This window comes from Cetorhinus maximus, chromosome 4 (genome assembly GCF_964194155.1).
Source record: "Cetorhinus maximus chromosome 4, sCetMax3.hap1.1, whole genome shotgun sequence".
Classification (NCBI taxonomy): Eukaryota; Metazoa; Chordata; class Chondrichthyes; order Lamniformes; family Cetorhinidae; genus Cetorhinus; species Cetorhinus maximus.
Window position 1 is genome coordinate 176976610 of NC_135882.1, and position 15617 is coordinate 176992226.

General features: G+C 52.6%; 1 protein-coding gene across 1 annotated transcript; it reads right to left on the minus strand.

Moving 5' to 3' along the window:
- Positions 1 to 417: 417 nt before the first annotated feature.
- ttc19 (tetratricopeptide repeat domain 19) lies at positions 418 to 15084 on the minus strand. The gene is made up of 10 exons (XM_078541191.1): positions 14888 to 15084; positions 13817 to 13908; positions 11810 to 11920; positions 10871 to 10909; positions 9861 to 9917; positions 9174 to 9235; positions 6084 to 6178; positions 4819 to 4973; positions 3535 to 3697; positions 418 to 610 (listed from the first exon to the last, which is right to left on the minus strand). The coding sequence occupies exons 1-10, from the start codon at positions 15051 to 15053 to the stop codon at positions 456 to 458; spliced, it is 1095 nt and encodes a 364-aa protein (XP_078397317.1). The 5' UTR covers positions 15054 to 15084; the 3' UTR covers positions 418 to 455.
- Between the last annotated feature and the right edge of the window lie 533 nt (positions 15085 to 15617).

The following is a 15617-nucleotide window of genomic DNA, read 5'->3' on the forward strand; positions in this document are numbered from 1 at the left end:
AGTACTGACCCTCTGACAGTGCAGCGCTCCCAGTCCTGACCCTCCGACAGTGCGGCGCTCCCTCAGTCCTGACTCTCCGACAGTGCAGCACTCCCTCAGTACTGACCCTCTGACAGTGCAGCACTCCCTCAGTCCCGACCCTCCGACAGTGCAGCACTCCCTCAGTACTGACCCTCCTGCAGTGCAGCACTCCCTCAGTCCCGACCCTCCGACAGTGCAGCGCTCCCTCAGTCCTGACCCTCCGACCGTGCAGCACTCTTTTTGAGTTTTGCACTAAGTATTGGCCTGGATATTGAGCTCAAATCCCTGGAGTGGGGCTTGAACCCATGACCCTCTGACTCAGAGGTGAGATTGTTACCCGCTGAGACCTTAACGCTCAAACCACACACACAAAAAAAAAACTCCAAGAATGATTCCGGCTGTCAGTGGAAACAATAAGTGTGAACTTCTTCCATTTAATGGTTTGTTTCCTCAAGCACTCGGAATTGCAGAGTCTTCACCTCCAACTCCTCCATTCCCTCACGGATACGTTCAATCACTGGCTTGTCGGCCTTTGCCTCGGCCTGTTTCAAAGCCTCTTCGTAAACTTGTTTCGCTTCGCTGTAGTTACCTGTTGGCAAAGGAGGAAGTCAGTGGTGGATGAAGGTATGAAGCCTGAATCAGAGAATCATTTAGAGCGCAGGAGGAGGGTGTGCAGCCCATCACATCCATGCCGGCTCTCTCTGGACTAATCCAGTCAGTCTCACTCCTCCATTTGCTCTCTGTATCCCTGTAAGTTTATTTCCTTCAAGGGCCCACCCAATTTCATTTGGAAATCATTGAAAAAATTCATTCATGGGATATGGGCATCCAGCATTTATTGTTCATCCCTAATTACCCTTGTTCAGAGGGCATTTTTAAAAAAAAGAGTCAACCAAGGACAGCAGATTACAACAATCCACAATGGTTTCATGGTCATTATCAGGTTATTAATTCCTGATTTTTACTGAATTCAAATTTCACCATCTGCCGTGGTGGGATCTGAACCCAGGTCCCCAGAGCATCACCCTGGCTCTCTGACAGTCAGATTAATTAGGGGACTTTGTAGTTGTAGTAATTTTGTAGACATTTGTATGTGCTTACTATCTTATTACTACTGAATTCAAAGCCTGCATCTCGAAACATACAAATTGCAAAAATGGGTTATGACAGTTTCCCTCTGGGGTTTGAACATCTCAGCCTTTACCACTGGCTGTGTCATAATAATGAATCAAGGGATATGTGGACTGGGTGGGAAAGGTGGAGTTGAGGCAGATCAGCCATGATTGTACTGAATGGTGGGTGGAGCAGGCTCCAAGGGACCGAATAGCCTTCTCCCTCTCCTATTTCCTAGGTTATGTTCTTCAATCCCTTGCTAAACCCCCTCGCTGCTCTTTTAAAACTTTCTTAAAACCACTTCTTTTGGTCACTTTAACTATTATCTCTGTGTGGGTCAGTGTCAAATTTTGTTAATATTCTTGTGCAGCACCTTGGTATGTTTTACAAGGTGCTATATAAATGCAGGAGAATCAGAATGGCAGCACTGGGAAAGACGGACACACGGATTTATTCAGAACAGGGATACACTGTGCCCTCGTGTTTCTGGTCCTAGACTAACATTTGAGGAGCTTGAGAATTCGAATCTGACCAGGCCAAGTTGAGAAGCTGAATGAATTCAGTCTGAGAATTTGTGGCCCCAGTAAAAAGCTGCCAGAAAAAGCAGCCACTAAAGTCCCTTTGGGAAGAGAACCTGCCATCTTTATTTAGACTGAGCTAACTTTTTTCATTCTCTCAAACGGAGAGTGAGCATCACTGGCTAGGTTAACATTTATTGCCCACCCTTATCTGCCCCTTAAGGTGGTGGTGAGCCACCTTCTTGAACCGCTGCAGTCCATGTGGTGTAGGTACACCCATAGAGCTGTTAGGAAGGGAGTTCCAGGATTTTGACCCAGCGACAGTGAAGGAACGGTGATATATTTCCAAGCCAGGATGGTGTGAGACTTGGAGGGGAACTTGCAGGTGGCGGTGTTCCCATCTATCTGCTGCCCTTGTCCTTCTAGATGGTAGTGGTCGTGGGTTTGGAAGGTGCTGTCAAAGGAGCCTTGAGTTTCTGCAGTGCATCTTGTAGATGGTACACACTGCTGCCACTGTGCAACGGTGGTGGAGGGAGTGAATGTTTAAGATGGTGGATGGGGTGCCAAACAAGTGGACTGCTTTGTCCTGGATGGTGTCGAGCTTCTTGAGTGTTGTGGGAACTGCACTCATCCAGGCAAGTGGAGAGTATTCTATCACACTCCTGACTCGTGCCTTGTAGATGGTGGACGGGCTTTGGGGAGTCAGGAGGTAGGTTACTCACCGCTCGAATCCTAGCCTCTGACCTGCTCTTGTAGCCACAGTATTTATATGGCTGGTCCAGTTCATTTTCTGGTCAATGGTAACCCTCAGGATGTTGACAGTGGGGGGGTTCAGCAATGGTAATTCCATTGAATGTCAAGGAGCGATGGTTAGATTCTCTCTTGTTGGAGATGGTCATTGCCTGGCACTTGTGTGGCATGAATGTTACTTACCACTTATCAGTCCAAGCCTCAATGCTGTCCAGGTTTTGCTGAACAGGGGCAGAGATTGCTTTGTGGAGTCGCGAATGGTGCTGAACATTGTGCAATCATCAGCGAACATCCCCACTTCTGACCTTATGATGGAAGGAAGGTCATTGATGAAGCAGCTGAAGATGGTTGGGCCGAGGACAATACCCTGAGGAACTCCTGCAGTGATGTCCTGGAGCTGAGATGACTGACCTCCAACAACCACAACCATCTTCCTTTGTGCTCAGTATGACTCCAACCAGTGGAGAGTTTCCCCCAATTCCCATTGACTCGTTTTGCTCGGGCTCCTTGATGTCGCACTCCGTCAAATGCTGCCTTGATGTCAAGAGCAGTCACTCTCACCTCACCTCAGGAGTTCAGCTCTTTTGTCCATGTTTGGACTAAGGCTGTAATGAGGTCAGGAGCTGAGTTGTCTTGGTGGCATCCTATATCGTGTGATTAACTCCTGAAGTTCACAGGGTAGCCAGGGAGGGGCAATAAGCAATTAAACAATCCAAGTATATACAAATTTGCACCTGACCGCTCCCCCCATCCCCTGCACTGATGGGACATGACACTCCTTCCTGCCCCAGGCCCACCCTGACACGGTGTGACCCCCGCATCCCATTCTGACAACCTCCATCCCGCCCTGTCCTCACCCTGACGGGATGTTATCCCCTCTGTCCCACCCTGATGTCTCCCCAATCATCCTGTCCCCACCCTGACAGGATTTGACCACACCCCCCCATCCCAACCCTGTCGAGGTGTGATCCACCAACCCCACTCCAATGGGGGGTAACCCCCCCACCACCGCCCTGACCCCACTGCTGATGGGGTATGACCATCACCCCCCACCACCCCCCAATCACCCTGACCCCACTCTGAAGGGGTGTGACCACCCCACCCTGCTCTCAATGTTTAACAGTGCCATTACCTCTGTGCATGAGAACTCTGGCCAAGTTAATGAGAATCACACATTCGTCTGGGTGGCTGGTCTCTCTCGCCAGATTCGAGGCCCTTCTGACATAATCATAAGCTCGTTCATGATGGCCTTTCATGTCCAGTACGGTGGCTAGATCATTCATCAGCACCACTGTCTGAGAGAGGGGGATGGGGTAGAGAGAGAGAGAGAGGAGAGCAGTCAGGACAGGAAACACTTCAGGAGCTGCAGTGAGGTGTCCGTGGGCAGGTTAGTGGCCTGGCGCTTGGGGGAAATGATAAATCAACATCATATCAAACTCCTGCACTCAAGAGGGTCAGGAATCATAGAATATTACATTACAGAAGGCCATTCGGCCCATTGAGTCCATGCCGGCTCTTCTGAAGAACAATCCATTATTCCCAGTCCCACCGCTCTTTCTGCCCCATATCCTGGCAATTTTGTTTCCCCTTCAAGTATTTCTCCAATTCCCTTTTGAACCTTCCTATTGAATCTGCTTCCACCACCCTTTCAGGCAGCGCCTTCGAGATCACAACAACTCGCTATCAGAGAAAAAAGCCTGACCTCATGTTGTCTCTATTTCTTTTGCCAATCACCTTAAATCTCTGAGATAAAATCAAAAATAAAAACAAAAAACTGCGGATGCTGGAAATCCAAAACAAAAACAGAATTACCTGGAAAAACTCAGCAGGTCTGGCAGCATCGGCGGAGAAGAAAAGAGTTGACGTTTCGAGTCCTCACGACCCTTCAACAGAACTGAGTAAAATTAGGAGAGGGGTGAAATATAAACTGGTTTAAGGTGAGGGGTGGGGGGAGAGAAGTTGGTGGGTGGGGGGTGTGGTTGTAGGGACAAGCAAGCAGTGATAGGAGCAGATAATCAAAAGATGTCACAGACAAAGGAACAAAGACGTGTTAAAGGTGGTGATATTATCTAGAGAATGTGCTAAATAAGAATGGATGGCAGGACACTCAAGGTACAGCTCTAGTGGGGGTGGGGTGGAAAGACTGACAGGGCATTAAAGGTATAGATTTAAAAATAATGGAAATAGGTGGGAAAAGAAAAATCTATATAAATTATTGGAAAAAACAAAAGGAAGGGGGAAGAAACGGAAAAGGGGGTGGGGATGGAGGAGGGAGCTCAAGATCTAAAGTTCTGGCGAGGGGGAGGGGCCGGGCGGCGAGCGGGGAGGGGCCGGGGGCCGGGCGGCGAGGGGGAGGAGCCGGGAGCGGGTGGACTGTTATCCAATTGCTGCTGCAGCCTCTCCATCGTTGGGTTACCTGTGGGTGAGTCTCCCCCTGCACCTGCTGAGAGATTGCCAGCGCCTTCTTGTACATACTTTCTGCCAACTCCAGCTGCTTCCGGCTCATCATGTAGCGAGCACACGAGTCCAGGCTCATCCCCAGTAAGAGACGGGTATTTTCCTTCTCATCGGCTGGGAAATAAACCAGGGAAACAACAAAAACACACATTTCACTGCAAGAAAGACTTGCATTTCTATAGCACCTTTCGCAACTTCAAAACATGACTAAGTGGGGATGATGTCTGCCAGGCTTCAGTATTTGTCTCTAGCAACCAGGAGAGATCCTCACTTGCTTTCTGTTTTGTGGATAACTTCACACTTACTGACATTATATTCCATCTGCCATGTTCTTGCCCATTTAACTTGTCTAAATCCCCTTGAAGCCTTCTTGCATCCTCCTCATAACTTACATTTCCTCACTGTCCAAGCACTTCTTGGCCTTGTGAATGCACTGTAGTGCCCCCAGCTGCTGCTCAAGCTCCAAAACCCGGAGCTCGAGTTGCTCCAGTCGGGGGCACCTCCTGCACACATGGTCACCCAGGCCGCCAGGAGTGTGTAGGATTTCCCACATAGCGCAGGATGTGCAAATCACGGGACTGAGCTCCCCAGACACATCTTAACTAAATAAAATACAGACCCTTGCTTTTATTTTACCCGTACTCCTACTAGAGGATAAACTAGATGCTAGATCCCCTAGATAGACCAGAACCTCTAGGTGCTGCTGACTGCCTGTCCCAGGGTCCTCCCCTCGCACTCTCCTCTGGGTGCTGCTGACTGCCTGTCCCAGGGTCCTCCCCTCGCACTCTCCTCTAGGTGCTGCTGACTGCCTGTCACAGGGTCCTCCTCTCGCACTCTCCTCTGGGTGCTGCTGACTGCCTGTCCCAGGGTCCTCCTCTCGCACTCTCCTCCTGGTGCTGCTGACTGCCTGTCCCAGGGTCCTCCTCTCGCACTCTCCTCTGGGTGCTGCTGACTGTGCTTTACTATGGTTAAGCAGCAGAGGGCAGTCTTTGTCTTTTATTCACTCTTGGGATGTGGGCTTCGCTGGCTGGGCCAGCATTTATTGCCCATCCCTAACTGCCCCTTGAGAAGGTGGTGGTGAGCTGCCTTCTTGAACCGCTGCAGTCCCTGTGGTGAAACTGCAGGTGATGAAGGGAATGGATCACTCCGTGACCTGGAAGACACTGGGGTTTATCCATTGCTGTATGCAGCAATGGAATTGATCCCATCACTAGACAATATTACCCGACAGGGATTCCTCAGGAACAGCTTTCTGACTCTGAACTTTCTCCTCCAGTGTCTCAATGCACCATTTGTATCCCTCGACTGCTAAACCGTGCCTGTAAAAACAGAAAAGGACATCAACACCACTCACTTAGGAGGCAGAGCCTTAAAATTAAGAGCCAGGGAGCGAGGCCAGTCGGGGTGATGTCAGGAAGCACGTCTTCACATAGAGGGGAGTGGAAATCTGCAACTCTCGGTGTTACAAAAAGCTGTTACATCGGAACTTAGGAGCAGGAGTCGGCCATACAGCCCATCGAGCCTGCTTCACCATTCAAAAAGATCACGGCTGATCATTTACCTCCGCGCCATTTTCCTCACTATCCCCATATCCCTTGATTTCATTCGTCTCCAGAAATCTAGTCTCGAACATGCTCAACAATTGAGCTTCCACAGCCCTCCGGAGTAGAGAATTCCAAAGATTCTCCACCCTCAGTGAAGAAATTCCTCCTCATCTCAGTCTTAAATGGCCTACCCCTTATTCTGAGACTGCGTCCCCTGGTTGTAGACTCACCAGCCAGGGGAAATCTCCTGCGCACATTAACCCTGTAAGAATTTTCTAAATTTCAATGCGATTTCCTCTATGATTCTTCAAAACTCTAGAGAATACAGGCCCAGTTTCCCCAATCTCTCCTCATAAAACGATGCTGCCATCCCAGGGATTAGTCTGGTGAACCTCCATTGCGCTCCCTCTGTGGCAAGTACATCCTTCCTTAGATAAGGAGAGCAAAACAGTACACAATACTCCAGGTGCAGTCTCACATAGGCTCTATACAATTGCAACAAGGAGACAAGAGTGCAAAAGGACCACCCTGAGACAGGCAGTCAGCAGCACCTAGAGGAGAGAGTTAGAGGAGGACCCTGGGACAGACAGTCAGCAGCACCTAGAGGAGAGTGCGAGAGGAGGACCCTGTGACAGGCAGTCAGCAGCACCTAGAGGAGAGTGCGAGGGGACCACCCTGAGACAGGCAGTCAGCAGCACCTAGAGGAGAGTGCGAGAGGAGGGACCTGGGACAGGCAGTCAGCAGCACCTAGAGGAGAGTGCGAGCGGAGGGACCTGGGACAGGCAGTCAGCAGCACCTAGAGGAGAGTGCGAGGGGAGGATCCTGTGACAGGCAGTCAGCAGCACCTAGAGGAGAGTGCGAGAGGAAGACCCTGGGACAGGCAGTCAGCAGCACCCAGAGGAGAGTGCGAGGGGAGGATCCTGTGACAGGCAGTCAGCAGCACCTAGAGGAGAGTGCGAGAGGAAGACCCTGGGACAGGCAGTCAGCAGCACCCAGAGGAGAGTGCGAGGGGAGGATCCTGTGACAGGCAGTCAGCAGCACCTAGAGGAGAGTGCGAGAGGAGGACCCTGTGACAGGCAGTCAGCAGCACCTAGAGGAGAGTGCGAGAGGAGGACCCTGTGACAGGCAGTCAGCAGCACCTAGAGGAGAGTGCGAGGGGACCACCCTGAGACAGGCAGTCAGCAGCACCTAGAGGAGAATGCGAGAGGAGGGACCTGGGACAGGCAGTCAGCAGCACCTAGAGGAGAGTGCGAGGGGAGGATCCTGTGACAGGCAGTCAGCAGCACCTAGAGGAGAGTGCGAGAGGAAGACCCTGGGACAGGCAGTCAGCAGCACCCAGAGGAGAGTGCGAGGGGACCACCCTGGGACAGGCAGTCAGCAGCACCTAGAGGAGAATACGAGGGGAGGACCCTGGGACAGGCAGTCAGCAGCACCTAGAGGAGAATACGAGGGGAGGACCCTGGGACAGGCAGTCAGCAGCACCTAGAGGAGAATACGAGGGGAGGACCCTGGGACAGGCAGTCAGCAGCACCTAGAGGTTCTGGTCTATCTAGGGGATCTAGCATCTAGTTTATACTCAAGTCGGAGTAAGGGTAAAATAAAAGCAAGGGTCTGTATTCTATTTAGTTAAGATGTGTCTGGGGAGCTCAGGCCTGTGATTTGCACATCCTGCGCTATGTGGGAAATCCTACACGCTCCTGGCGGCCTGGGTGACCATGTGTGCAGGAGGTGCCCCCAACTGGAGCAACTCGAGTTCCACGTTTTGGAGCTTGAGCAGCAGCTGGGGGCACTACAGTGCATTCACAAGGCCAAGAGGCCTACCTGTGTTCCTATGGATGAGTTGCCAATCAAGCGGGCTGTTTTGTCCTGGACGGTGTCAAGCTTGATTGTTGTGGGAGCTGCACTCATCCAGGCAAGTGGGGAGTATTCCATCACACTCCTGACTTGTGACTTGTAGATGGTGGACAGGCTTAAGGGAGTCAGGAGGTGAGTTACTCACTGCAAAATTCCCAGCCTCTGACGTGCTCTTGTAGCCACAGTATTTATATGGCTAGTCCAGTTCAGCTTCTCGTCAATGGTAACCCCAAGGATGTTGATAGTGGGGTATTCAGTGATGGTAATGCCATTGAATGTCAAAGGGAGATGGTTAGATTCTCTCTTGTTGGAGATGGTCTTTGCCTGGCACTTGTGAGGCACAAATGTTACTTGCCAGTTATTAGCCTAAGCCTGAATGCTGTCCAGGTCTTGCTGCATTTGGACTGCTTCAGTATCTGAGGAGTCACAAATGGTGCTAACACTGTGTAATCATCAGCAAACAGCCCCACTTCTGACCTTATGATGGAAGGTCATTGATAAAGCAGCCAAAGATGGTTGGGCCGAGGACACTACCCTGAGGAACTCCTGCAGAGATGTCTCGGCACTGAGATGATTGACCTCCAACAACTACAAATATCTTCCTTTGTGCTAGGCATGACTCCAACCAGCAAAGAGTTCCCCCCTACCCGGCCCCGATTCCCAATGACTCCAGTTTTGCTAGGGAACATTGATACCATACTCGATCAAACAGTGGCTTGATGTCAAGGGCACTCACTTTCCACTCTCACCTCAACTGTGGATCCTGTACCCTGGGCAGAGGCCTGTGGACCCTAAGTGAAGCCAATGCCCACGAACCCTAGACCCTACTGCCAAAGATTTTTTTGGGGGTGGGGGGAAAGAGGAGGATTCCAAAGGCGATGGGTGACTGGTTCACTTCTACTTCGAACATACTCACTGTTCAGTGCTTGCGTAGATGCTGCACAACTTGAGGGACATCTCAATCACTGCATTGTCATCCTGTGGGAGCAAGACAGAAGTTATACATCACATTACATTCTTTTGCCACCCATCACAATGCCTTGTCAAAAGCATTGGTGCTCTGCACAACATGGAGAGCAGCAGACTGACCGATCAGGCAACGTACACAACGCTCAAAAAGCTCGACACCATCCAGGACAAAACAGCTCGATTGATCAGCACCCCATCCACCACCTTCAACACCCACCCCCTCCACCACCGACGGTGCAGCAGTGCGTATCATCTACAAGATGCACTGCAGCAACTCACCAAGGCTCCTCTGACGTTCGAAACCCACGACCACTACCATCTAGAAGGGCAAGGGCAGCAGATACATGGGAATACCACCACCTGGAAGTTCCCCTCCAAGTCACTTACCATCCTGACTTGGAAATATATCGCCGTTCCTTCACTGTCGCTGGGTTAAAATCCTGGAATTCCCTCCCTAACAGCACTGTGGGTGTACCTACACCACATGGACTGCAACGGTTTAAGAATGTGGCTCACCACCACCTTCTCAAGGGGAAATTACGGATTAGCAATAAATGCTGGCCTTGTTAGCGATGCTCACATCCCCTGAACAAATATGTGATCTCTGGCACTGCTCAGATTCTAAGACATTTACCTGCCGGGTCCCAGATCCCAATAGCTGGCTCATGGCTGCTTTGAAGAGTTTCTCAGCCTGAGATGGAGGGAGAGACAGACGGAGAAGGTGAGAATTGAGTGTTCAATTATACAAGAGAGACACAAAATTGGGTGGGCGTGGAGGAGGACAAGAAGAGGAGGGTGCGAGGGGGAACAGAGGGGGCAAGGAGAGGAGGGCGTTTGGAGGGGAACAGAGGGGGCTAGGAGAGGAGGGCGTGGGGGGACTGAGGGGGCAAGGAGAGGAAGGCGTGGGGGGACTGAGGGGGCAAGGAGAGGACGGCGTGGGGGGACTGAGGGGGCAAGGAGAGGAGGGCGTGGGGGGACTGAGGGGGCAAAGAGAGGAGGGCGTGAGGGGACTGAGGGGGCAAGGAGAGGAGGGCGTGGGGGGGACTGAGGGGGCAAGGAGAGGGGGGTGGGGGGACTGAGGGGGCAGGAGAGGAGAGCGTGGGGGGACTGAGGGGGCAAGGAGAGGAGGGCGTGGGGGGACTGAGGGGGCAAGGAGAGGAGGGCGTGGGGGGACTGAGGGGGCAAGGAGAGGAGGGCGTGGGGGGTCTGAGGGGGCAAGGAGAGGAGGGCGGGGGGACTGAGGGGGCAAGGAGAGGAGGGCGTGGGGGGACTGAGGGGGCAAGGAGAGGGGGGTGGGGGGACTGAGGGGGCAAGGAGAGGAAGGCGTGGGGGGACTGAGGGGGCAAGGAGAGGAGGGCGTGGGGGGACTGAGGGGGCAAGGAGAGGAGGGCGTGGGGGGTCTGAGGGGGCAAGGAGAGGAGGGCGTGGGGGGTCTGAGGGGGCAAGGAGAGGAGGGCGTGGGGGGTCTGAGGGGGCAAGGAGAGGAGGGCATGGGGAGTCTGAGGGGGCAAGGAGAGGAGGGCGTGGGGGGACAGAGCAGGCAAGGAGAGGAGGGGATTGGGGACAGAGCAGGCAAGGAGAGGAGGGGGTGGGGGGACTGAGGTAGAAGAGAGGACGACTGGCCTCATCATTCTGCTCACTTACATTATGCAGGTCTCCTCGGAGAAACGCCAGGTTGGCCATCTACAGGAAACATCAGGGAGTGGGGGGGTGGGGAGAGAAAGAGAGGATCAGAGAAACATGGTGCACACATAACACAGAACATTATCTCCAGTGATCAAATTCCAGGTCTCAACGACACACAGAGTCAAACACTGTAAACATCCTGAAATTTTACAGTGAAGGGGTGGTGAGGGGCCAGAGCAGCTTCTGAGGATATTGGGAGGGGGATGTGGAGAGGTGAGCTGATATTAACTCCTCTTCAAATAGTGGCCATACTGGTTGATGTCTTTAGTATGTAGAAATCTATCGATCTCTGTCTTGAACATACTCAATGACTGAGCTTCCGCAGGGGTAGGGAATTCCACTGCTTCGCCTGTACATACCTACTGGATATTTCTGTGAGTTTGCAAATAAACATTGGATTTCAAAGAAAATTCGACATTATTAATATGACTGCCTTTCAATCACTCCATTGTTGTTTCAGATTTTATAGGTTTTTTTTCATCTATGTGCACCTGAGAGGGCAGACAGAGCCTTGGTTTAATATCACATCTGAAAGGCTGACCCTCCGGCGATGCGGCGCTCCCTAGGTACTGTGATGCGATTGTCAGGCTAGGTTATGTGCTCAAGGCTTTGTCTTGAGCCCAGAGTTGAGATTAATGCCCGTGCTGGTGCATCACCCTTGTGTCCATCCATAAAACAGGAGGGAAGGAGATTGATTGATTGATTTGTACAGGATTTCGGCCACACACCAGCCTCTATATGTTGGAGTAGAGCAGCTTCGAAAACTGAAGGAATCAAACCCTCACTCGGTGACAGCTCGCCTGTACTCGCAGAGATGAATGCGAGACACAAAGATCCAGCTTCCCATTTTGAGCGAGCAGACAGAGCCTACTTGGATATTGGGACCTCGCCCCTTACCTGAACATAGGTGTAGATGACGGCCTGGTTGTTGTGCGACTGCTGGGCAAGCTTTAAGGCCTGGTGTAAGAAGTGGTCAGCATCCTCCAGCTTCCCTCTCATGGCACTGAGCTGCAGAGTCAGGGGAGATAAACAGGGCATTCATGTATTAGCATGGGCAGAGAATTGATTAGCTAACAGCAAGCAGAGAGTAGCGTAAATGGGTCTTTTTTGGATTGGGAAGCTGTAACTAGTGGAATGCCATAGGGATAAGTGATGGGGCCTCAACTATTTATAATCTTTATCAATAACTTGGATGAAGGGACCGAATGTATGGTCACTAAATTTGCTGATGGTACCAAGGTAGGTAGGAAAGTAAGTTGTCAAGAGGAGGTAGAGAGTCTGCAAAGGGATATAGACAAGTTAGAGAGTGGTGAATCTATGGAATTCATTGCCACAGAAGGCTGTGGAGGCCAGGTCATTGAGTGTATTTAAGACGGAGATAGATAGGTTCTTGATTGGTAAGGGGATCAAAGGTTACGAGAAGGCGGGAGAATGGGGTTGAGAAACTTATCAGCCATGATTGAATGGCGGGGCAGACTTGATGGGCCAAATGGCCTAATTTCTGCTCCTATGTCTTATGGTCTTATGGTTAAATGGGTGGGCAAAAATTTGGCAGATAATGTGGGAAAATGTGAACTTGTTCACTTTGGCAGGAAGAATAGAAAAGCAATATATTTTTTTAAATGGAGAGACTGCAGAACTCAGTGGTACAGAGGGATCTGGGTGTCCTGGTGCATGAATCACAAGAAGTTAGTATGCGGACACAGCAAGTGATTAGGAAGGCAAAAGCAAAATACTGTGGATGCTGGAAATCTGAAACAAGAACAAAAATTGCAGGAAAAACTCAGCAGGTCTGACAGCATCTGTGGAGAAGACGACAGAGTTAACGTTTCAAGTCCGTGTGACTCTTCATCAGTCCCTGGGATAAAGGGTTTATCCTATGAGGAAAGGTTGAACAGATTGGGCTTGTATCCATTGGAGTTTAGAAGAATGAGATGATCTTATTGAAACATAAGATCCTGAGGGGACTTGATAGGTAGATACCAGGAGAATGTTTCCACTTGTGGGGGAGACTAGAACCAGATGATACAGTTGAAGAATGAGGGGTTCTCTGTCTAAGGCTCAGATGAGGAGAATTTTTTTTCTAAGTTGTTAGTCTATGGAATTCTCTTCCCCAGAAAGCAGTTGAGACTGGGTCCTTGAATTTACTCAAGGCAGAGTTGATCAGATTTTTGACAGACAAGGGAGTCAAGGGCTAAGGGGGGTGGGGGCAGACAGGAAAGTGGAGTTAAGACCATAATCAGATCAGCCATGATCTTATCGAATGGCAGAGCAGACTCGAAGGGCTGAATGGCCTACTCCTGCTCCACAAGTCCTATGTTCCACTCAAGGGCAAATAGGGATGGGCCATAAATGCTGGTCTAGCCAGCGAAGCCCACATCCCAAGAATGAATGTTAAAAAAAAGCTCCCTTCTTCCTCATTTCGACCCAACCAATGTCTGAACAGAGGCGACACAATCATCATGAAGTACAGCAACACCAGGCTAGATTTTGTGCTCAAGTCTGTGGAGTAGGTCTTGCACCCATGACGCTGCGGCTCCAGGGTGAGAGGATGAGGTAAGAGTCCTGCCCAGTGAGCCATGGCTGAACTCAGCACCATGTAGCTTTGCTCGATTGCCCTCAATACCTCTGTCAATGATGCATGCCCATCTCAGCCTGTTCGGGGAGGGAAAGCATTCCAGATTGGGCTGTGGGCCCACCCCCAGGATAGTGAGAATACAGGGCTCTGTGCTGGCAGGATAGGCAGGGCTGGTGCCTGGGGATGGAAGGAGCAACTTGGGCTGGGCTGGGGGAATGGAGGGGCTGGGTACCCCCCTGAGGAGTAATTATCTTTTGACTTGTACACCGGCGGTGATATCCCAGCTGAGGAAGCTGGTTTGAGTTGGCAGAGCGGGAATGCCAAACCTTGGCCTGTTTGATCAGCAGGATGATGTCATCCTCAGGGCTCCGCTGCTCCTTCTCATCCTGGGGGAACAGCCGGGTGGCAGCGAGAAAGGCTGGAGAGAGAAATCAGGAAACAGCCTGTTAGAGAGAATAAATAGGGCAGGCAGAGAGGGGGATGGGTAGCTGGGGGGGGCAGGGGCCTTTGGTAAGCAATCCAGGGCGGGGAGGGGGTTGGTGAGTGGGAAAAAGGAATTGCTCAGGGTGAAGGGGAATTGAGGGAGGAGAGGGTGGGGCAGGAGAGATAGGGAGATGACCTGGGAGAATAGGGGAGGGGGGGGGGGGGAGACAGGGGCAGGGAGAGATGGGGGTTGAGTTGTCCTTGGTGGGGTGGGGTCATCCCGTGTGTCAGGGGGGAGGGGAGGGGTCTTCTCGTGTGGTGGTGGGGGGGAGGGGTTGTCCTGAGGGGGAGGGAGAGGGAGAGGGGAAGAGGGGTCGTCCCGTGTGGCGGGGGGTGAGGGGAAGAGGGGTCGTCCCGCGTGGCGGGGGGGGGGGGGGGAGGGGTCGTCCCGTGTGGCGGGGGGTGAGGGGAAGAGGGGTCGTCCCGTGTGGCGGGGGGGTGAGGGGTCGTCCCGTGTGGTGGGGGGGGGGGGGGAGGGGTCGTCCCGTGTGGTGGGGGGGGGGGGGGAGGGGTCGTCCCGTGTGGTGGGGGGGGGGGGGGGAGGGGTCGTCCCGTGTGGTGGTGGGGGGGGGGGAAGGGGTCGTCCCGTGTTTTAGGATGGTGGGGGGTCGTCCCGTGTGGTGGGGGCGGGGGCGGGGAGGGGTTGTACCGTGTGGTGGGGGGGGGGGGGGAGGGGTCGTCCCGTGGGGGGGGGGGGTGGGGGGAGGGGTTGTACCGTGTTTTGGGGGGGGGGGGGGAGGGGTCGTCCCGTGTGGTGGGGGGGGGGGAGAGAGGGGTTGTACCGTGTGGTGGGGGGGGAGGGGTCGTCCCGTAAGGGAGGGGGTGGGAGGGGGGGGAGAGAAGGGGACGGATCTTCCCGTGGTGGGGTGTTGGGGTCGGAGGTCAGGCTCTCTCCCCCTCCCCACTCTCCTTACCCAGACCGGCCGCGCTGAGGGTCCCGGGGGGTGGCGGCCGGAGCCGGAGCCGGGGCCGGGGCCGGGGCGGGAGCGGCTGCGCTCCCGGGACTCGCTCTGTCCTCCAGCCCCGGATCCAGACTCTCCACCCGGATCTCAGGCCCCGGGAGCTCGCGGATCGCAGCATCACCCGGGCAACGGAGCGGAAACACGTCACCAACCGGAAACCACAAGCACGTGATCAGGAACAAGCCCCGCCCTCCGGACACCTTAAAGGGTCAGGATCCTAAGGATAAAAGATACCCTGAATTCTTAAAGTGACAGTCACCCCGAGTTTTTAAAGGGGCGCGCTCTCCAAGTCCTTAAAAGGACAGGCACACAATTTTCTAATTCTTTCATGGGATCTGTATGTCACTGGCAAGGTCAGGATTTGTTGCTCATCCCTATAATTGCCACTAGGAGGTGGTGGTGAGCAGCTTCCTTGAACCGCTGTGGTCCATCTGGTATGGAGAGTTCCAGGATTTTGCGTGGGAGCAATTACCTAGATTTAGACCCAGTGACAGTGAAGGAACGGCAATACGATTCCAAGTCAGGCTGGTGGGTGGCTTAATGGGAACTTGCATGTTCCCATGCATTTTCTTAAAGGAACAGAAACCCTGGAGACTTAAAGGGGAAGCCACCCAGGTTCTTAAAGGGACAGGCAAGGATGATGTTTGTGGTTGTTGGAGGTTAATCACCTCAGTCCCAAGAC

Excerpts from the sequence above, each read along its gene's own strand:
- ttc19 (XM_078541191.1), bottom strand. The coding sequence starts at position 15,053 with ATGCTGCGATCCGCGAGCTCCCGGGGCCTGAGATCCGGGTGGAGAGTC. Across the intron at positions 9,236-9,860 it reads TGGGATCTGGGACCCGGCAG|GATGACAATGCAGTGATTGA; the intron begins GTAAATGTCTTA and ends TTGCTCCCACAG. Across the intron at positions 4,974-6,083 it reads TCCTGAGGAATCCCTGTCGG|CCGATGAGAAGGAAAATACC; the intron begins GTAATATTGTCT and ends TTTATTTCCCAG.